Source organism: Ischnura elegans, assembly GCF_921293095.1.
Source record: "Ischnura elegans chromosome 13 unlocalized genomic scaffold, ioIscEleg1.1 SUPER_13_unloc_3, whole genome shotgun sequence".
In the NCBI taxonomy this organism is placed as follows: Eukaryota; Metazoa; Arthropoda; class Insecta; order Odonata; family Coenagrionidae; genus Ischnura; species Ischnura elegans.
Genome location: NW_025791659.1, coordinates 7803631 through 7827513, shown reverse-complemented (window position 1 = coordinate 7827513; position 23883 = coordinate 7803631). Strand labels below are relative to the sequence as shown.

Here is a 23883-nt window from a genome sequence, read left to right as displayed (position 1 = left end):
TAATCTTCACATCGTCATTAGTAAGCATTTTTGTAAAGATTTTCTGTACCTCCGTAAGATATTTTGCCGTCCCAAAAATCTATACAGTTTGCTTTATCCCATAAATAATACTTTCTACTCAAAATGCGTCTAACGAATGCACAGTGTATCTATCATAACATTCATTGAAACGAGGGAATTCATACTTTTCGTTTGATTTAATTTTTATCATATTTCACACCATTACAGTCATTTTTCTCTTGTTCCTTCATTCGCATACTTTGTTAAACACAATTTACACTCGAGTATAAAGTGCATCCAAGGAGATTTGCATCGGTAAAACTCGCTCATGGATCGCTCATGTGGAATGGCAATCAATGAAAAAGTTGACTGCATTGAGAATAGCTTTAGCCTGAATATTTCACTCATCGTGCTTGAATGGTTACCTTAAAGATTCAAATTCGCAGGCTCAACAGGCTAAGTGGCGACAATGAATTTTTAAGTGCAGGATATATATTTGAATATAAAATCAATTAACCTGAACTGTTGGTGAAGGTGGGTGGCAGTAAGCAGGAAGTAATACTTTAAAAAAATGCAATTTATCGTCACAAAATGAACTTCAGGCAAACCACAAACCCTGCCAAAAAGTCGACCACGGCACACGGAACAAAGGAGAAGGGGTGAAGGGAATAATTTGGAAAGTGGAAAAGAAGGGGCTCCCAAGCTTACGTAGTTTGGCGAATCTGGCGGCGAGGCAGCCCCGGAGCGGCGTTGAGGTTAGAGGGCACAACATGCCACAACGGACGAATCCCCAAAAAGAGGCCCCGCATCTTCTTGCTCTCCCAAATATATAGGGAGCCCGCAATTTGATTCCTTCCGCAGCAACGGACTGGGACAGTCGACCGGCTAGGGCTAGTCCGAAGACTCGGCCTACGCCCCGCAGCGAGGTCGTACTTCCACTGCTTACAATGGGTTGTTCTCGGATCGGAGCCTCAGTAGACGGCTCAAACCAAGAGAATTTTCGGAAAAGTAGGGTTAAGCACGAGGATAAGAATTTTCTTGAAGATTCAAAATATTCAAATGCCAAAAGCCTGAAGGTCGAAATCCAAAATAGAATAATATTGTACGGGGGTCGTTCAATAAGCAATGCCCGACATTTTTTTTGAAAAGACATTGATATACATAGATCATTCTTCTAGTCGGTGCTTCACAAATCATGTATGTTCTCTGCGCTGATGAGGTTTGACACCGTTCTAGCAGAGAGAAGAACCATAGTACAGCGTTAAAATGGCGTCTACATACCACTCACGTTAATACCAACGTGCTGTTATTGAATATTTGTGTACAGAAAAAGAGACCTTGATGAACGTCGAAAAACGTTTGAGTGCGGTGCATGGCGACGCTGCATTTGGTAGGAGTGAATTTGGGCGATGGGTAAAGAAAGTTACAGCCTCAGCAGGAGATGCAGATACAAAGATACATGATCAGCCACGCTCGGCATGGCATCGCCTACAACGAAAGAGCTTTTACCACCAGGAAATACATGCTCCCCCAAAATGTTGACGCTAGGCCTTAGAACGTAATGGGTACTAGGTAGAAAAATAGGGTATGGCCAAGACATGTCGATGCATATTGTCACCAAATTCTGAATCTTTACAGTCAATATGTTCTGAGAATAAATGGTGTATTACTTATCGAACTTCCCTCGTAAATTAAAAGCATTATAAACAACGATTTTCTAGCCACCTTAAAAGAAAAATATATGTCTCTGTCCATATCTGCGTCTTGATATGAATTGTATAGATATGAGTTGTTGAATGATTTTTATATGGTGGGATACTTTATGACAATCATTGCGACCAAAATGAAACACGTTGGGTGCATATTAGGTTACATTTAGTGTTTGCAAAAATTATGAATTCAGGTTATTATAGTTTACAGATGGGATTTCCATCGTATCTGCTAATAATTGATACCTTATACTGTTATTAAGGTTATTTAAAATTCAGTTTATATTGAACGAGAAGGTTATGTTTAGTACCTCAAATCTGAACGAGTTAGATATTAGCACCTAATAAGGTGATTGATTAATATTAATATTCCCGAAGTCACCTGTTAATTTTTTATCACTCAGACAATATGCAAGAATGTGTTATTACCTCATACGCAATGTTTGAAGATCAAATATTTGAGCGTTTTGATTGTCTTAGTTCTCAATGATCAGTAAAGTCTGCAAATATTCGAATGTGTTGATTTTAGATAACTCAGCTGAACATTCTTTTCTCCAAGTTAATCATGAAATTCTCAGCTAAGAGAAGATAAAGGAAGCTTACAACAAAGCCTTCCGGAAGTATAAAAACTTGGTTGTTTCATCTGAATTAATCATTATATTAATAATAAATGTAAATATTACTTTTGTTATTTCCTTGGCCTCTATTACATAATTATCTTATATTCTTGGAGTTCTTATCCTTTATCGTCCTTGTTAACAATAAAATAAACAATACCCATACTTTCCATTTTGACAACACCGAAATATAAGACTTTTCAAATTAGTTTTAAAAAAGGTTATTCAGAGAAACGGTTAATATACCTAAATCCAGTACTTAACCGATGTTATGAAAGATCAGACATTGAGAATTAATGTAAAATTTATTTTATTAATGGAAACCATTTTGACTTTACTTTCCATTTTGACAACACCAAAATTTTAGACTTAGCAAATTAATTTAAAAAAATATTATTCAAAGAAATGGTTAATATACCTAAATCCAATAACCAATGTTATGAAAGATCAGACATTGAGAATTAACGTAAACTAAATTTTATTAATGGAAAATGAAGGTAACTTAGTAAGGTAGTAACTTAATTACTACAAATAGACAAACCTGTGAAAATAATTTATGTCATAATTCTTTCGTCATCCCCCTTTTATTATAATTTTTTGGATAATGTTTTGTTCAATACTTAACTGCCTGTAACCTTTTAATAATTTATCAATTTTGTGCAATAATTTTTTCATTTAAAATCCTTGAGAATGGTTTAATATTCACCGAAACGCAGGCAAATCACTTTCGCATTATTTTGTCAAAACTCAAAGAAAATAAGATCATTGTAATAAATATACCAATATGAAATAATAATTGTTTTGACTAATCGAACAGGGGCAGTACTCTGTGGTATGAAGAGGATAAGTGATCTAAACGTTCCCAAATGTACATAGCCGCCCTCCTTTGTTACTGAAAGCGTGTGAGTCATTGGTGGCCACAGGCATTTTAGTTCAACGATCTCAGGTTTAACATTTTTAAACTAAATTCTACATTTAGTATTAACCGGCAGGACCTCACCAAAGATTCTCCCGGGGACTATTCCAGCAGTCGTACTAAGGAGAAAGGGTAAATGATGTTATATAAAGCTACGCCCGAAAATGTATGTTCAATATCCGACTTGGAGTGCACCGAGGCTTAACTATAACTACTCATTTTTTGGACATGAAGAGGACACTTAAGCAACAAAAATTGGAGATGCTATTCCGATTAAGAGAGAAATTACATTTGTAAAGTGCGCATCATATTAAAAGCGATGATATCCTAACATGTTACTTTAAGATATTTCACTTCTTTCGCCATTTCTTTGAAAACGGGATTGCAATTTATTCTGATGGAGTACAGTCCAGCATTCATGCTAAGGAGAAAACTCCACCGTCTCCCTTTATTTCCTTAATAAAAGCAGCCGTATAATTGCATAATTTATACGTTTTTTGGTTAATATTGATGCGTGGATTCCAAAAATATTCATACGAAAGGGATAACTGAAATAGCTTCTGAGATACAGTATGTGACATGAGATAACATCAATCCTCGAAACCTTATGGTCCATTGCGACATATGTGTCCTAAGACATAAAAACGCTAATTCTGTGAAAATTAAAACACAAATGTGCAGTTCTTCGCACTAACTCCACAGGTTAGGTGCACATTAAGGATAAACCGGAAGTCCCGTTATAATTGACCTTCTCATTAGTTTGTTATCAAATATTTAATTTCAACTTCGTAAACAGTATTTGCAGTGAAAGTTCTTAGCGATGCCTAAACTACAATATATCAAGGATGTCACATGAAGAATAAAAATAAGAGGCCAATAAAATTCACTAACTCTTGTGCTATTTCCATTATAAGTTTTTCTGGATATCAGACAAGTACTTATACCACTTATTACAAAATAAGTGGTATAAGGTGATAGGGTAGTTTCCTTCATCAAAGAAAACGAAAGCCATTGATTGCGATTTTTTACCCACCATAAGTGTATTCATATTATAAAAATTATTTGGTTTTATAAATCCCAGTTTAGAAGAATGTTAATTAATGGTCAATTTTAACCTCGTTTGAAATAGGCCAGATTGGTGCCCATGCGATGCCACTCCACGTGGCGTCAACTGCCTAAGGTCGGAAAGTTCTCTTCGTTTGATAAGGTATTAATAATCCTTATTTATGCCAAGCGCTACCAGCTAGCAGGGTACTCTGCTACCTGCTAGCATCCTACATTGTATCAGCGTTCAAAGCCTCGCCCCTATTCACTTGCGGCAGCGGGAACCAGAACGACGTCACACGGAGATTTTCCGGAATTCATACTTAGTCGTCGCGTTTCCACGCGCTTGAATTTTTTTTTCATTTGATCGCAAAAAATAGATATCGTCATTTTAAAATAAAAAATCGTGAAACAAGTACTCCAGGAGTGATAATATTTATATTTAGGCAATTAAAAAAATAGGAAACTAGCCTATTGTCTAATATCCACGAAAACTTAGAAGATAACAGCCTATTATTCTACAGAACCAATTCTTACATTCTATTTTGACAGAGCTTCCATAATTTGAGACATACATATCCCTGTGGTACTAAAGGGTAAATGATGCATTATTATTATAAAAGGTTTGACTACATTTTAGTAGCTACTCTAACTGCAATATATTTTAGATAAAAAATTGCTTCTCAGTGAAAGTAGTCTTTGAATTTATCACAATATTTATTGTTCGGACAAATCCTATAGGGAAATACGTCATTGTATTACGCAAAAATCTTCAAATAATGTTTTTATTTCTACCAGTACATCACGTCAGAATATCGCTGAAATGCAGTTACTTATAAATATTTTTATATCAAGGATTTGATAAAAATTTCCAAAATTATTTAAAACAATGTTTTTGCACTTTAAAACCATTTCCCAGGGTACAGCCCAATGATATGCTTACGACCACGTCTCACGAAACGGGACACTTCCCTCAAACTTGATTTACCCTTGTTAGGTGACCACTATTTTTAACTTTTGCGATCATACTTGAAGGAAAAATCGATAAGAAAATCGCTTTTGGCAATTTTTTAACCTCCGCCCCGTCATGTAAGCCCGTAATTTTACTTGTAATCCATTGAATAATGGTAAAACATTTTTCGGACAGAAAAATTACATTTATTACTGATGAAATAAAATTTATTAACAATATCCGTTTTTAATATCTATCTTACGTTTGCAATGTGATTATCTAACTACAGGTGATAATCTAATATAAAACTCAAGGATATTTCACTTTTCTGCCACTTTGCTGAGAGGGAAAATGTAAGCAGAATCATAAATTGTTTCAAGCAATCATAATCGCATTCTCTTGTTTTCGCAGTTTTTAAGTAATTTGAAACCGCAAACTGTCCACTATCACTCCCCTTCTTCCTTTAGATAGGATTTGAAGTTCTTTTCTCCTCGAAACTCCCGCATTTCCTCTTGATCAACTCTACGGTCGTTATTCTGGATGGAATCACGCCGTGCTAATCGCCAATATCACGGGAGAAGTCGCAGTAATATTTCCTTATCTGACCCTGTTGTAAACTTAACCGTAAATTGTTTCATCCAATCGTTTAATCCATTCTTTTCGCAGATTTTAAGACATTCGAAACCGCGAATTGCCCACCATCACAATCCTTTTTTCCTTGAGATAAGAACTGAATTTCCTCTTTCCTCACAACTGGCTCTTACTCCTTGGACTACAGCCACTATTCTGAATGGAATTGCACCGTGTAATTCGCATGTATAACGGAAGAAGGCGCAATAGTATTGCGTATTCCAACCCTGTTGCAAAACGGTATTCTGTAGGGGCGTAATCCATGCTTCAACTCCACCGGTAGACGTAATTCTCAAAATTTCTTTATCGCCCATGCAATTCAGTATTCTGTACGGCAAATCGTGCCCGGTAGGGTCGGGATAATATTAGACCGTAATTCGCTCTTAACCCATTACTTACTGAGTAAAGAAGTACTAGAAAATATTATATAGTCATTTTTTCTCTTCATTTCACCTAATAGCATTCTAAACAAGGTAAATTGAAAATATGGGCCCTTAAAAAAATTGCTATTGTTAAAAATAAATGTTGCGATTTCGCAACTTTGGCAGAAACCGGTATCTACATTCAGTTATGCAACCCGCATCACAATATATTGCCGTGTCATAGGAATATGCTGCTTTCATTGTCAGATATAGTCCTTTGCCTTTTTATGCCACGTATATGACAAATATCGTCATACTGGGTAAATAAAATCCTTTGGTATTATGTTTCCAATTAGTTATTGTATTATTTGTCCTAACTCCACTATAAAATAGACATGCTTTACGGTTTGAAAGAAATAAGTGAAAGGGAAAATTTTATCAGAAGAGAAGGCATTTCACATTTTTTCATTGACATTAATTTTATCATTGCAGATTGATTTACAACAATTAATGACTATTTATGAAATACTTGCATTAAGCATTTTGGGTGCATTGGAAGATAAAATTTTGTACATTCATACATGGATTGGCTTTTACACTGTCGTTTCGGCAATTATTGAATTTTTTAACTCTTAAGCCAAATTCGTCCTTTCACGATTCCGCGATGAATTAACACTAGAACCGCTGAACTTTCCAACCCCGCCAAAACCGCGGCATGGGACTTTTTTGTCCCATTGACAAAATACGTTGATCCTATAGTGTTTAAGTATAATCGACGGTTTCGATGTGGTTTGTGTGAACAAAACACGTGTTTAGGTCATGTTTAAAACGTTTTATTAAGTATAACTAGGAATACTGTAAACTTATTTAACGTGTTGGTTGCAAGCTCAGACCTGCAGACGCGCCGGGCAGAGGAGAAGCGGCCGGCGCTGCGTGAGTAGGTGGCCGGCGCAGTGCACAGATTATTTCCTTCTGCGCTTCTAACTGGCAGAACAACGGTATCTGTGCATCGATCCCCTTCGCAATGAACTGTTATCATGCTAATTACAAAATAAGGGTCCTAAAAAACCCGAAAAGGTATGTTTTCCCCATACGGGACAAAAAGTCCCAATCCGTGGTTCTTGGTAAATCGTCACTTTTCGCGCGAACAAAACATTGTAAAATATTTTTGATATAACCATTAGAAAGTGAGTAGAAAATGAGTATTAGTCCGTAAATTTCAAAGGGTTCAAACCACTAGTACATGAATGGTAAACATTTGCAAAGGGCGATGGGACAAAAAAGTCCCGTCCGCGGTTCTAGTGTTAAATGGCCTACCCTTTTCCTGTGTTTATGGACGTGAATCACATAGGGGTACGCCATCTACTGACTGATTCATTTCACTTTTTAGAAGCGTCCCCGCTGGATACGATTTGAAGTTTACCAATGACATTTATTTCCAATGGTACCTGTACAATTTCCTGGCGTTAGTGCAAACTCCGTCCAGTAAGTTGAAAAGCTAGGTCTTTTTCCCCCTGAATTCCAGTGCGGTAATTTGCATTTGCATTTTCAAGTAGGTCCACACCTTTCATTTATTTAATATGCTCCCCAATAACACGAGGCTGTGGAATAGTATTTTTTTTCTGCTGAAACATTTTCCCGTACCCAACAGAGGCGAAAAATGTGTATTGCAGTCTACAGTGACAATCTATTTATCATTCCATCGACCAGTTCTAAGACCTCCAGCTTTATTCAATGTTTGTTTTCATGTTCCTATTGGCGATGGTTATACTATATTCTATCAGGCACTCCTCCGTTATATTTTCACGGATGGCTATGAAAATTATCCTTTTTCTTTCAAAACAAAAACATGGTCTAACAGATGAAAAGAAATTATCGAAAAACATTCGATAATTCAAGAGTTCAGGGATAACCTTGAGATATTCCAGAATAACTCTTGCTTCCAAGATTAATTTTCGATCGAAGTAATTTTCTATCGCCTGGTTGGCCCCTAAAACCGTCGGAATAACATAAGCACCAAAGTTCAAAGCGAAATCTAAAAGGATTGTTTTTAAAGTACATTTATGCACTTGATGTAAGGTACCATCTGCTTATTATTTAAAAATTGATGTGCAAATATTCCGAACTGTAATAATTTTTATTTCAAGTCGTCAAATTAAGGTCATAATTTAAAAATCTGTAATATTTTTCCAGACAGGGATTGTTTGAAAAGTGTAGATCATTTTTTATTAAACTAAATACGTTTTGGTACAATGATTTCCGAACCAAATCCACGCCTTATCGTCTTCTTTCAACCAATATCTTCATATCAATATCTCGCTGTGGAAGTCGGTGATATCGCTGTATCGTGAAGTAAGGGAGGACTAATTCGGAATGAATGTACCAAGTTTTGTGTTATATTGCCCCCGAAATGCTTTCATGTAATTCATAAATAGTCATTGTATGTTGCAATTTAATCTGTTGTGATAAAAATTTCAACGAAAAACTGAAAAATACGTTATCATCCGTAAAAATATTCACTTTGTCTCATTTCTTTCAAACCGTAATAAATCTCTATTTAATATCGGGGTTAGGTTAAGTAATGCAGCATCTCATTGGAAACAAAATATATAAGAATTTTAACTATCAAATATGACGATATTTGTCATATGCGGTGACATAAAAATCCGTAGGAATATATCTGACAGTATAAGCAGCATATTCCTACTAGACGGAAATTGTGGTAATACGGGTTCTATAGCTGCCTATAGATACCGGAATCAGCCAAGTTGCGAAAACGCAACATTATTTTCCCGATCCGATTTTAGCTTAATGTTGTCTCCCTGACGAAATATAAGCCTTAATATCTATTAATTGAAATTTCTACATCCACATGGACGAATAAAAAACTTAATACAGGGAATAGTTAATCTTAGGAAAACATTTTTATCTTGCGTAACAAGTGACTTGAAAATTGACACATTTTGAGTTTTTTTATAAATCTTGAAATACATATGAAATGTCATTATAATCACACTAAAAATCAGTTTAAACTTATTTTTATCGAAAAAAGCGAATTCTACTTGAATAAAATTCAATTGAAACATTTTTTTGCATTTCTCAATAATGTTGCGTTTTCGAAATTTTGGCCGTAAATGAGTTAACCGCAACCTGTTTACTATCGGTCGCCTTTCTTCCCTTTTATAAGAATTGAACATCCTGATCCCTCAAAACTCACGCTATCCCCTTATATCAACTCCACATGTTCTAAAGTGCTTGTAAAATATGAATTTTAATTAACACGCAGTATTTTGTCTTAACTCCTCTGTACTGTATGGTTAACTTAAAAATAATGAATACGAAATAATGAAAATTTATGTCAATGTGATCGGCCGCCGACAGGGAGCACCACGCCCCCCTCCCCCGTATTCAAACACATTGTGTCAATCATCGAATTCTGGGATTTTCGAATTTATTTTTCTTGTTGGAAAATAGATCAAGCGAAATGTCGATCATTGCTAAATGTGACCTCTATGGTGAGGACTATATTCTTATATTTGGTTCATTTCGCAAAAGAGGTAACTGATATAAAACGATTTTATAACATCCTATTATTAATGTGGAGAAATACTGCAATTTCCTCCGTTATGCTTACGATTCGAAAGCTTTTCGAAACGATATGCATAAAAAAACGAGTAAAATAAATGGAAGGGAGCCTGAAATCATTCAGTAGCTTCCCGTTTCAAACTGAAACCACCCGTATAGCATTCGAAGGTCGGGTGTATGAAATTAATAGCATGCTTCAACTTCGGGAAATAGTGAAATTCAAAGATGGTTTAATTCTTTTCACATCAACAAAGTGAGTCGGAAAAAACTGTTATTAATGTTAAGTGGAGAACATTGTAGGAATGCATAATGTATAATTTTACTTCGTCTTACTGTCAAAAGTACGTGGAAGGGAGCACAAAATATTGCAAAAATGTACAATTTTTGCGTTTGAATGATGCTATGTAAATTTATTTTCCGCAGAAATAATACTAACGCTGCTGAAAATAGTATAAATACGTTGTATAAAAACACATTATAATTTCATGAGTTTTTACTATAATTTTAATGGCACAATACTATTGCTGAAAATATTTATTAATTTTTTTTAAATATTTATTTCCCACATCCCCGTAAAATGCTCACGGCGGCCATTGCAAAGGGTACTACAACATTAACAATAGAGCATCACAAACATCGATGCCCTGGATAGAGACCACCTACCCAAGCGGGATACGGACCCGCGATAATAATAATTGTTTTATTTTTTTCTCCTGAAATATTCATCAGTTTTAACTGAGTTGTTTTGTAGTAAAGAAATACCAACGTTACTCTTCACTGTTCTTTCTCGTTGAGAACTTTCCTCGAGATACGGGAGGTTGAAATTGTTACAGCCTTCTGCATTTTGATGAATGGATATTTGGATAAATTTTGATTATTTTGAAACAATTTTGTACATACTTTGTAATGATACCGGTGGCAAAGATGGTTTTGGAGCAACATAAACCTGTTCCATATTCCATACTCTTTATATTTTTACTGCAATTCTTGGTACTTATTTCTTCTTCCAAATATTGTCTTTCCGATATTATACGAAAGCGGTACAGCAATATCAGCTATGTTACATGTTTCATTGTGTTTCTCGTATAATTAAAACACTTTGTATTTAATTTTTTATCAGTATTAATTATATTTCAGGTTCAAATAATGCCTGGAGCTCCAAAGCGCAGTGGCTATAATGTAAGCATGGGACAAAGATACTTTTGCATCGTTATAATCGTGATATCCATCACTGATTGCTCTTCCAAAAAATTATCGCCCGATAGCAAAGATGGAGAAATGAACGGCTTCCATTGTAAAGGAGATCCCAGATGCCTCTGTATCAAAATGAATGGGGAACTTTATGAAATGCTCTGCGAAGACAAGGTTGTATTAAGCCGAGAGATATTCAATGATATGTCTGTGCACTATACAATGAAATGCCATGCAGAAACAGAGGTGAACCCTTTTCATTACCTCTCCATGATCATGTTTGCAAACTTCTCATCATATGATTATACGGTCGCAAATCACACCCACTTGAGGGTGTATAATTGCTCAGCTCCGTCTAGAAATCAATTAGTCCTATTTGGTGATTGGAGTACTGGTTCCATCGGTGGCTGGAGGGATCTTCCACTGGAAAAATTAACAATACACTGCGAGGATTCAAAAACTCGCCATTTTTCCATGCATCATTCGAGTGGCTTGGAAAAACTGAAGGAACTCAATATCAAATGTCCAAATTTGTCGATGCTTGACGAGAACCTTTTTTCAAGGATATCAGAACGGCTAGAAATTCTTCAAATCGAGGACACGGAAATACAATATTTAGAAGAAAGATTTTTCACGGACGTAAAAACGATAAAGATTTTAGATCTTAGCCGAAATAAGCTCAGAACATTAAGTCGTAATTTTCTGAGCAGCATGGGGAATTTAAAAAACCTCTATCTCGGTGAAAACGAGATAGAAAGCATAGACGATGATTTTTTTCTCAAAACGGAAAATTTGATTCATATTGTTTTACAACTTAACTCACTTACAACATTACCAACTAGTTTGTGCAGGCTGAAGAAACTTGAAGTTCTGCATGCAGGGTATAATAGGATCAGTGTCATTCCTGAAGAATGTTTATATAGTCTCCCATCCCTGATTACTTTTACCCTTCTAGGTAACAAACTTGTTACATTGGGACTTCCATCGGTTAGCATAACACCCACCCACTACAAAGTATTGAGCTCTGATATAAAGTTTCCAAACTCATCTTCAATTCTTGAGCAGTCTGAAAACTTAAATAAGGCATGGATTCGCTGGTCTTTGATTCGGCACCTTCATCTGGGCAATAACTCCATATCGGCCCTACCGGATGAAGCCCTCTACAGGATGATCAACCTCGAACACTTAAGTATTTCCAGCAACAATATTGCGCACTTGCCTGATAACATATTTTCCCGGAACAACAATTTAACCGTGCTCCTGGCATCGAACAATCTCTTCACAAACATTTCGGCAACACTGTTGAAAAACAAAACCAGACTAATCATACTGGACCTCTCCTACAACCTCGTTGAGACTCTAGACTCGGATTTCTTCAGTGATTCATCTTCATTATGCTACCTACGCATCAACAACAACAGGTTAGTAATCCCGAAGTGCCCGTAGTTTCCCAGGTTGAGTCGAGTCGAGTTATATCGGTTACGAATCAGTCGAGGCCAGTGTATTAAAAAGATTGCCAAAAGGAAACAAAATCATGAATAATGGTAAAAATATAGTTTCTAGTCCATTATTCCCTAGACTGTATTCAGGGCTTTTAACTGCGATTGTTTCGCATATCCCGATTTATTTTGACCTAATTAAGATAAATTTCAGGAAAAAAAAATATTTTCATCACATTAAATGATTTTCAAAATACTGCGTATGCGCAACGCTGGGAAAACTCGGGAAAATAAACACAAAAAAAAAGTATTTTTAAAAATTAGGTTGCATATTTTATTTTTTATCTTGATTTGCACACTCGACATCTTCGCCGGGAGTTATCAGTATTCCTTTGGAGGAAATGCCCCATTCTGCCTTTCAACGGACATGCTGGGGTGTGTCATTTTTCCTAGGGTGTATCGTGTGTGCGCATCGATTATTTTGTGCCAAACGCCATCAGTCATAGAAATACAATTTTATGAATGAAAATGTTGGTGGAAGGGACAAAATAAGAACTAGATATACTTAAAACAGTCAGTTAATCGAATAAAAAATTATTCTGAAGTAGAAACTTTATCTGAGAATTAGGATTCAATAAAGTTGCGTTAACGCAACGCTGGGGATTAATGGGCTAAAGTCAAATCGTCATACTCATGTATTGTTCTGGGGTTTACATCTCTAGGCAGCAGTCAGCCACAATATATATCAACGTTGGTGCCGAGTACTTTTTCTTTAGACGCGTTGGTCCTCCCACCCGGGGACGTATTCGGAGTAGTCTGAGTGGACCATTATATCTCTCATACTTTCGCATGAGATAAACTTGTAGCCTTAATTACTTTCTATAATCAAAATCCGAGTGAATAATTTAAAAAAATTATGATTTCTCGAAGAAAAAATGAGAGTAACTCTTAAGTTTTCAGGAACAATGCTGGTTATTCCCGATATTGACAAAATTACCATATACGTTCCACACTATCATTTTTTAAATTTATCCTAGAATTCTGAATAGACAATTAACCAGGGGATTGACCAAGGTAGAAAGTAATTAGGAGCATGCATTGTAGTATTTTCAGGTTTAGAAATTATCATGCTCGACTCGATACTCGCGAGTAGATATGGACTCGACTCGATACTCGACTCGACATCAAAATGGGCTACTCGCACATTCCTAACTTTTAGGAATAACCTAATACGGTGAAATGTCTTCATAACGGACGCCAGTGTATCGATATATTCAGTATAACGAAAGTGTTTTCCGCCCGCATAACGAAACTTCCCGTCTAACGAAACTCCAGTTTTACGAACGCATTTCGTCGGTCCGCAGGATTTCGTTACAAAGACATTTCACTATAAGTGAAAATATATATAAATAAACAATTTTATCATTTATTTACAGGTTCCGCCATTTGCCAAACAATATATTTCAACCATTCAAAACACAGAACGGGACATGTCACATGTTTCTTCTCGATATAAGCGGAAATCGGCTGGAGTATGTGCCGGAATTGTCGATTCCGTTGTTGACACACCTAATCCTATCGGGAAATCATCTGACTTCGATCAAACCAGACATGTTATCGCAAGCACCTTGTCTGCTGGAGGTCAATCTGTCGCACAACCTTATTCATACCATAGAAAATCCATTGGAGCTTGACGAATATAAAGTTCTCTTTAGCAAGTATTTGATCAATTTGCAAATTATCGACCTATCTTCAAACCAATTAACGGTTTATCCAAGAGTATCGCCCGTCCTAAAAACCTTAAAAGTCCTCAACTTAAGCGGAAACTATATCACAGAGTTTGCGTTTAAACCTGAGATACGAAGGACACTTTCAACTGATCTCGCATTGGAGACATTCGACGTGTCACGAAACCGTTTAAAGTCGGTTGAATTCTTCGAACATTGGCTCTGGGACTTTGAGAATACGAAATACGTGGACCTCTCCCATAACCTTATTGACCTGGGGGAATGCAGCGGGTATATGCTGGGAGTAAGGTTTGTGTGGGGCTGCTTGTCGCCCCTACATAAGCTGACAGCATTGGAGGTGAGAAACTTTGGAGTAATCCCAATTCCTTCTCCATGCTTATTTTCAGCTGTTATTCACCCATGACCCTGACATTACATTAACCTAACATTACCCTGCGTGTCTTATTCAAAATATTTCTAAAGCCTATCTTCGTCTCTGCTATGACGACTATGTCATCGGAAAATGTAATCTTGTTCATTTTTTCTCCCTGGTTGTCCACTCCCGAGGCCTTTTCTATGAGTTCATTAATGGTTTTCTTGACGTAAAAGTGGAAAATTACTTGTGACGAAGCAAAGCCTTGTCTCATCTCTTTACTGATTCTTGTTTGTTCACAGCTAGACCCTGTTTTATCACCGCTACCTGGTTTTCGCATAAACTCTGGTATATTATCCTGTCATTGTAAAGATTTTTAATTTATTTCAGGATTCCTATCATTTTAATCCAATCCACGTTTCCAAATGTCTTCTCTAATTCCTCGAACGCAACCACCGACAGATGGATAGTGGAAAAATAATATCCAAGGGGTCTGCATAGAGAAGACCCCATTCCATCCCACAGATAGCTGATTATAGCGGCCACATATGTCACTATTTCGAGAAATTTACCAGAGTATTCCTTATTATAAATATGAATCTTTTAACCTAAATAGAGCTAAAAAAAGACAAACAATTATACTCGAGGAAAACATAGAAGGGGACAGAGTGTAACGGCATTGTTAGAGTGTTTTTTTTGGAAACCTCTACAAATGTTTGCAGCCAAATGTTTCCCATTTGGGAAAAGATTTTTTTTTATTCATGAAAATTTTATTTTTAATATCTGTGACCACTTCTGTAGATGTAATATGTAATTGAGTATGGAGGTTTTAAATTTTGATATGCATGACTTATGCTATCATTGATCGTTAAATATTATCATTATAGTATTCTACCGATTAAGGTAGGTTTCCACGGAGTACGCAAAAAGTGATCTGGGAGCCTCCCTTTCCTTCCAGCACTGCCTTCTTTAACTCACAGTAAGGCCTACTCTCTTTCAATCTATCTAAAAATCCTATTATTTTCCTTCCCCTCCTCGTTTCCCAAACATTCTACCCTCCAACACCATTTTCAACATCCCCTCACCGCTAAGCACTAACTCCATCCATACTTTCTGTCTCCTCCGTATCTCATCGAAAAGCTGTCTCTCCTCGCCAACCATATCCAGCACTTCGTCATTCCTTTTCCTCTCCGTCCATTTCACCCTCTCCATTCTTCTCCATACCCACATCTCGAATGCCTCCAATCTTCTCTCGTCTCCTTTCCTCAGTGTCCAAGTTTCCGCACCGTAGAGAGCTACGCTCCAAATCAAACTCTTCACTAACCTTTTCTTTAAACTCTTACACAACGATCCTCTCAGAAGCTCCTTCCTGTTCATGAACGCCTCTTTTGCTAATGCTATTCTCTTCCTGATGTCCTTACTACTGTATCCGTTTTCCTCTAACGTACTGCCTAAATAGTTGAATTGCTCAACTTGCTCAATTTTTTCACCACCCACCTTTATCTTGAGTCTCACATTCCTCGCTCGTGATGCTTTACAAAACCGCATAACCTTAGTTTTCTTGTGATTAATCCTCATCCCATACTCCTCGCAACGCTCGTATAACGCATCCACTCGAGCCTGAAGCCCCCTCGCTGACTGGCTAATCAGCGCCTGATCATCCGCTAATCTCACTGATTTTAACATCATTCCTCCCACTTTTATTCCAGCTTCTAACTCATCCCACACTTCCGTTACCATCTCTTCAGCGTACACGTTAAAGAGCAGCGGCGATAGAGGACAGCCTTGCCTCACACCTCGGCCAATGCTTGCCCACCCAGATTCTCCGTCCGCTATCCTCACTTGCCCAGTCTGGGCCATATACAGATTACGCATCAGTCGTCTATTCCTCCAATCTACACCTATTCTCTTCAGAATATCCATTAACTTTACCCAGTTCACCCTATCAAACGCCTTCTCAAAATCCACGAAACACGCATATACGTCCTGGTCATATTCTAGGTTCCGCTCGACGAGGGACCTCATTATTGATATTGCATTACGAGTTGACTTCCCTTTTCTGAAACCAAATTGATCTTCGCCCCAATACCCGTTTGCCCTCGCCTCCATTCGTCTGTTCAATATCCTCAGCACCACTTTCGCCGCATGCGATATTAAGCTGGTAGTGTTATGATCTCCGCATTTCACAGCTTTCTTCTTTTTCGGAAGCGGAATTAAAACCGTCTTCACGAAATCTTCCGGCCAACATCCCTCCTCGTAGATCTCCGCACTAGTTCAAAAAACCTTTTCTTACCTTCCCTCCCTAGATTCTTCAGAAGCTCACACGGGATATTGTCCTCGCCTACTGCTTTCCTATATTACGAAGTGCTCTCTATATTTCTGAATCTAATATCTCCGGCCCAAGATTTCCTCCTGCACTGCACTTTCCTCCTCTAGAGTCAATCTCTCTGGTCTGTTCATTCCGTCATACAGGTCCTCCAAGTATTCCTTCCATCTACTCTGTACCTCTTCTCGCTCATTTGCACTCTCCCATCTTAAGCCTTAATTTTAAACATGGCTTGTCCTCTTTTGCCGCCCGATAGCGACTTGACTTTGGCGTACAACGCGCCTACTTCTCCATCCTTCTGGATTTTTTCCATTTCCTCACACTGTCTTTTCCACCAAGCCTCCCTTGCCCTCTTAGTTTCACGTCGCAATCGATTATTCCATTCTCTATACATTCTTTTGCCCTGTTCTGTGTCCACGTTCTTCCACTTCCTCCTCTCCTCCATTTCATTTACTATTGCCTCCGTTATTCACGGCTTCTTTATCCTACTACTGTCAACGTAACCAATTGACTTCTCCGCCGCTTTGACTATTCCCGTTTTTATATTATCCCATCTTTCCTCTACCGCCTTGGTACTTTCAATCTCCCGTAGACTAATGTCCACTAGTTCCTGATATTCTCTCCTCATACTCCCCTTCAGGGCTTCTTAATTCCATTTCTTCGCCTTCCTAACTTTCATAAGTCTTTTGAATCTTACGTTGCATTCCATGAGCACTAGATTGTGGTCCGAATCCGCATCCGCTGCGCGAGTTTTTCACACTATTTCTAAACCTCTTCCTTTACCATGATGTAGTCTATCTAATATCTCCCAATGTCCCCAGGACTTTTCCATGTGTACCTTTGCTCTTTGTGATGATTAAACCAAGTGATTGTGATGAATAACTTGTTTTAAAATATGTTGGTGGTACCATATGGTACCGCTAGGCGTAAATCTTAGTGGTACAAGGATAAATTTTGCACTTTATGACTAAGAGTTTCAATGAAATTTAGATAAATTATAGCCATAAAAATTGCAGAAAGTTTTTAATTCAGGCGTTACCGGGTTAATGGGAAGTGTGTGACAACACATTTAGAGGCCGACTTTAGCAACCATATTTGTAATATTAACGATAATATCTGTATTATTTAATTGCAGGTCATCATACTATCCCACAATCAAATTGCCTTCATACCCATGGAGTTTCAGCACTATCTGCCAAACCTGACTTTCGTCGATCTGAGCCACAACAAAATCGAACGACTGTGGCACGGAGACCTCCTTTTCACCAGGGCCCAAGACACCATGGACCTAGAATCGTTCATGTTTAAATACAATGAACACTATCATCGTTTGTACCTCAATCATTTTCCAGGTTCGAAGAATTTGACCATCGACCTCAGCCACAACTCCATCTCCTCCCTGCAACTCCAAGACAATAAGGTAACGTAACATGTTATATTTATATTACAGTGTGTTCTAAAAATGACCCGATTTTAAATAAGATTATTGATTAGGAAAAAGGGTTTAATATCAACTTATTGTATATTAATTGCTCACAAATGAGAAAAGTGTACGTAAACCCATCATAAATTCTCAATACGTCTTCAACGGTGTTCGGCGAGATGTTGTGGAACATTATGATACAATGATAAATGAAGAGCAAACTTAGTGCATGTCCACAATAATTTTATTTGGTACGACGCTATTCAGCGACCTTACTTCGCTATCATCAGGTACAAATTTTTTTATATAATATTAATAATATTAATAAAATTACTGTGGACGTGCACTAAGTTTGCTCTTCATTTATCATTGTATCATTGTCTCAATATGTCCTCCATTGGCTAGGCGTACGACATCTAGCCGATAGCTGAATTCACCCCAAACTGGCTGCACCTTTTGTTAGACCAAATTGCTAGACCGATGGTCTAAGGGTTGCACGCTAAACATCAGCGCTTGTAGTGAAATTCAGCGAATATTTCTAAAACTCCAAACAATGCCGACCACATCTGGCGCTGATTCGCTTGCCTAGTGACATTTGTTTCAATATTATTACAAGTTAAAATCGGATCATTCTTTTTGGGACACACTGTTTAATTTTGTTCAGCCATTTAAGGTATTATTGGTATTATTTCTATGACACGTCCTGATATAACATCAATAATCTGCATGCATAATATATTTCCATAAAATCTTTCTCTTGTAATTGCTGCCTTTTTTTGCGTATCACGGTTGTTGCAAGGAGTTACCATCACTAGGATAACAATATTATAAGCAGGTTAATTTTATTTCAGTTCCATTTCCTTAGTAAAATGATGCATACGCATTTTTTATGTAGAAAATAATCTTTCAGGTCTAAAGAGGTTATGTTTTCATCCGTGTTCTTTTCTCCCTCTCAGATTGAAGTTGTTCTCCCCGGCTGCGACATTGACAGCAAGTTTTCCCGTGTCAAATTACTTCTGGGACACAACCCTTTCGTTTGCGACTGCGAGGTCTTCAAGCTCCTGCGGTACGCCTCCAAAGAAATGAGGCCAACGTCTATGTTGGAGAGGCTCACTGGACACATGCTGGTAGTGCCGGCGGTCATCGATATTCAGGACCTCCGCTGCTCGTAAGCATCTATTCGAGACTCAAATCACCGATGGCTGCGCTGAAGGCAGTGACGTGATTTGCCAACATGGCCGAGGATATTTTTGTGATGATTACATAGGTGTAACAGGTTGAATCGTTGAGCCATTGCCTAAATTAATGTATTTAAGAATATATCAAAGAAGATTTTTATTGCCTTTGAGGTGGTACTTCGATTCCTAGGGACTGCGACATATAGCAGTTAATATTTAGGAATTCATGCAGTACAGCTAAAATATCCTCTACTAATACACGACGATTGACAAAGGGTTCCTAATGACAATAAATGCGTGATTCAGATAAATAAACTTCATTCATAGCAGGCTAGAAAAAAAAAGTGCAATTCGTCGGTTACCGCAAGTGCATTAAACAAACAAACCACCGTCCCAGTAAATGGTGAATTGTAGCAATGAATGGCAACAAAAAGTCACTTTAATGAATCTGAATGCATTAAATATATTACTTACGAAGTTATGATTGCATAATACGAAAAATATAATTAGAAAAATCAATAAATTCCCAGAGATACCAATGATTTGTTAACGTGGTTCCCATAGGAAATGCTTCGTACCATCTGATCTTTACTTCCCAATTCGGCCGATAGTTGGCGTATTGCTTGTCTGGATTCTGGAATAGTATAACTACCCAGACGGCACAGAATCCTCCATATCCAATTCGTATGCAGATAGTATCCATTGACTACCGCTCCGTCGCTTTTCGTCAATGGATACTATATGCATACGAATTAGATACGGAGCATTCTGTGCTGTCTGGGTACCTTCACTCATGTACACGACATATTTAGCACTTTGGCTGCCAAGGGCATAATATTTCGTCTTGTAAATCTACCTGAAGATTGCCATTGACGTAAAAATACGTCTTTCTATTTTATTGACTTTGTTTAAGTGAAGCTGTAATATTTGGCCCATACTACTTTTCCAGTTTACTATTTAGTGGTTCTGTTTGAAGTCTTTGTAATCTAGTTTGGGTTCCCGTCAGTTCAATTCGTTTTTCCTTTGTTTACAGAGTAAGTCAAATTTGTGTTAAGTCAAATTTTGTAACTGCCCCCACGTGTTCCGGCACGAGGGTAGGCAGTCAGCCTTTGGTCGCCAGTCAGAACGGTCGAACGGGAGAGTTCTCCTTTTTTGTAATATATAGCAATTTCAATCATCATAAACCGCCTGGTCCTTCGTTTATTTATTAATCATTTGTCTTTGTACCCATCGCGTACATATTTTTTGGTCCTTCGGGCCGGATGTCAACGGATGTCAACGGATTTCATCGGATGCGTCGGATCATATCGGAACTCATCGGATCTCGACGGATAGTGCTGAATTACATAGGATCTCATGTTTTCGGGACCTATCTTTCCGGACTCAGTATCGTTGATCTCAGCATCGCCAAATTAAAAATCGTCGCATTGCAGAGGTCGTACGTATCATCACCGGTTTTATCTTCTCGGGACATATCTTTCCGGTTATATCGCTGCCGGATTAATTTTTACCAGATTATCGGTCCCGTTTACTCGTTAACGGAGTTGTTAGCGAATCTTGGCGGTCAATGTTTCATATATTTATCGTTTATCGGAGAAAAATCGTATCGGCGGACTAATGGAACTCATCGACGAAAAAGAAGTCCCGCTGGTCATCTCTATCTACCGTGAGGCTCATGACGGAGGCACGAGGGACAGCTCTTCAAAGCAGCTCGGAGAAGAGGAAATCGGAGGGGGAAGGAGTGCATCGTGCCGTCGTCCTTGCAACGGCTGATTCATCCCCGCTCGTGCTATCATCGGACGTCTACGAAGGCATCGTACATCGACAACAGAGGGCGTCTTTGGGGCTAGCAGTCATCAGAAAATCAATAATGCTGAGGAAGTGTACTTACAACGAAAGGGCGAGTTTGAAGAATTTCTGATAAACCTTGTATCAGCATCAAGTAAAAGTGAACGGAATGGTGAGAATAAAACTTCCCATAGTGAGAGTGATCACCTTGTTAGATTACCTGTCCCGGAGTTACCTAAATTCTCAGGTGATTTCCGAAATTGGGAAACTTTTCGAGATCTCCTGAAGTCTATGATAATAGATCGCAAAGATATTTCGCAGGTTGCAAAATTGCAATATCTGTTAAGCTGTCTTTCTGGTGAAGCTGCTGACCTGGTACGAACTATTCCTATCACAGAAGAAAATTTCACTCTTGCATGGCAATCTTTGCAAAATTATTACGAGAATAATAGACGCATAACTAGTGCTCACCTTGCTGCGTTGTTTGATCTTAAATCGATGCAAAACGAGTCAGCATCTGAATTACGCCGCATTTATGCCGGCACAGTGAACCCCTTGCTCTCACTTGAAGCGTTGCGACGTCCAGTATGTCATTGGGATGATTTAATTGTATTCATAACTGAAAGGAGATTAGACCCACAAACGCGACGTGATTGGGAAATTAAATTAGAGAATTCAACTGCACCTCCTACTTATGAGATGCTTAAAATTTTCTTAAAAACAAAAATAATGAGTTTGGACAGTCTGGAAAGTTGTGGTAATAAACAATCTTCGGGATCTCCCAAGGGCATGCAACAGCGACGTCAATTTCATGAAAAGAGTGGATCATACAAATCAAAGAGTTTTCATATGGGCGGATCAACCGTAATGAAAAATCCCTTGTGTGCTTTGTGTGGCCGCAGCCATTGGTTGGCGTATTGTGAAACTTTTCGTGATAAATCAGTAGAGCAACGGAAGGAATTTGTCCTTTCTAAGAATCTTTGTTTCAATTGTTTTGGACAACATGTTTTCAGAAATTGCATATCAAAAAAGAGATGTCAGGTTTGCCATAAAAAGCATCATACATTTTTACATGAGCCTTCAACTAATTCTGAATCTTCGAAAAACTGTGTGAAGAACCAATCAACAAGCTATTTTCCTGTTTTTACTGAAGAATCTATCGAACGTAAACTAACTAATGTGATCGATAGCAAGCCTGAGACAGTACTTCTTTCCACTGCGTGGGTAAAAGTGCAAGGACCTCATGGAAATGTTGTGTTAGCTAGAGCATTACTTGATCAATGCGCTCAGTCTAGTTTCATCACGGAATCACTTTGTCAAAGACATAGACTTGATAAAAAATCAGCGTCGGTGGTTGTCAGTGGACTTGGTAACAGTCTTCATATGAAATGCAAAGGCTCTGTTAGTGTTATAATTAAGCCAAGATTCATGTCTACTTTTAGCTGTCACACTGAAGCTCTGGTGGTACCCAAGGTAACGTTGTACAAACCGAGTCTTCTAACCAGGGATAACTGGCCTCATCTGAAGGAGTTGGAGCTTGCTGATCCCAAATACTTCCAGGCTGGACAAATCGATCTACTCCTTGGAGACGCGGTGCACGCCCGAGTCGTGGAAGGTAGAGTCGACAAAGGGGAAGCTAACCATCCGATTGCTATGGCCACAGCCCTAGGGTGGATCTTATCTGGTGAGACAAATGCGGTCCTACCGCAGACTTCAGCTGTATTTACGATGCAACAAGATGATCATGAGATTCACACCGCATTGGCTAAGCAAAAAGATGTCATTAATTTGTGCATGGTGGGCGGTTTTTCCCTTCGCAAATGGCATTCAAATAGTTCTACTCTACTTCAGTGGTTGCCACAAGAGTTATTAGTCAGTGAACCGGAATCACTTTTTGCGAATGATTCCATTTTTGCAGTTTTGGGACTTAATTGGCAACCCAGTGAAGACTGTTTTAACTTCAATGTTAAAATTGATCAAAAGGTAGAGCAATGGACTAAACGATTAGTGTTATCCAAGGTAGCTAAACTATTTGATCCATTAGGCTGGATTGCGCCAGTGATAATTACGGCCAAAATCTTTCTTCAAAAACTTTGGCTCCTTAAGATAGATTGGGATGAACCTTTGCCTCGAACGGAGGCTGAGCAATGGGAAACTTTCTACAGCGATTTACCTCAAATCACAAATATCAAAGTGCCTAGATGGTTGGGTTATAGTGCAAAAATGAATGTTATTGAATTACATGGATTTGCTGATGCCTCTAAATCAGCGTATGGTGCGGTCTTGTATCTGCGTACAAGTGATAAATCTTCAGAAAAATCATTTAGAGTGAGAATGATTCAAGCTAAAACAAGAGTAGCTCCCTTGAAAACTATTAGCATTCCTCGTTTGGAGTTATCAGCTGCTCATTTACTTGCTAAGTTAACTAATCACCACACAAAAAGATTTGAATCTGAATTATTAAAAATTCATCTGTGGACTGACTCTCAAGATGTTTCATGTTGGTTAAAAGAACATCCTTCAAGATGGCCTACCTTTATAGCTAATAGGTGTTCTGATATTCATACCCTGGTGCCAACTGCCAACTGGCGTCATATTGGGACTAAGAATAATCCAGCTGATT

At 38.0% G+C, this 23883-nt stretch overlaps 1 protein-coding gene across 1 annotated transcript in view; it reads left to right on the top strand.

The window, feature by feature from the left end:
* The window catches only part of LOC124172985 (insulin-like growth factor-binding protein complex acid labile subunit), a 43069-nt gene that overhangs the window by 13679 nt on the left and 5507 nt on the right, over nucleotides 1–23883 (top strand). Inside the window, exons 2-6 of the mRNA XM_046552517.1 lie at nucleotides 10953–11284; nucleotides 11849–12427; nucleotides 13882–14530; nucleotides 18007–18291; nucleotides 19251–19462. Coding sequence (XP_046408473.1) covers nucleotides 10953–11284; nucleotides 11849–12427; nucleotides 13882–14530; nucleotides 18007–18291; nucleotides 19251–19462 — 2057 coding nt within the window. The remainder of the gene's footprint in view (nucleotides 1–10952; nucleotides 11285–11848; nucleotides 12428–13881; nucleotides 14531–18006; nucleotides 18292–19250; nucleotides 19463–23883) is intronic.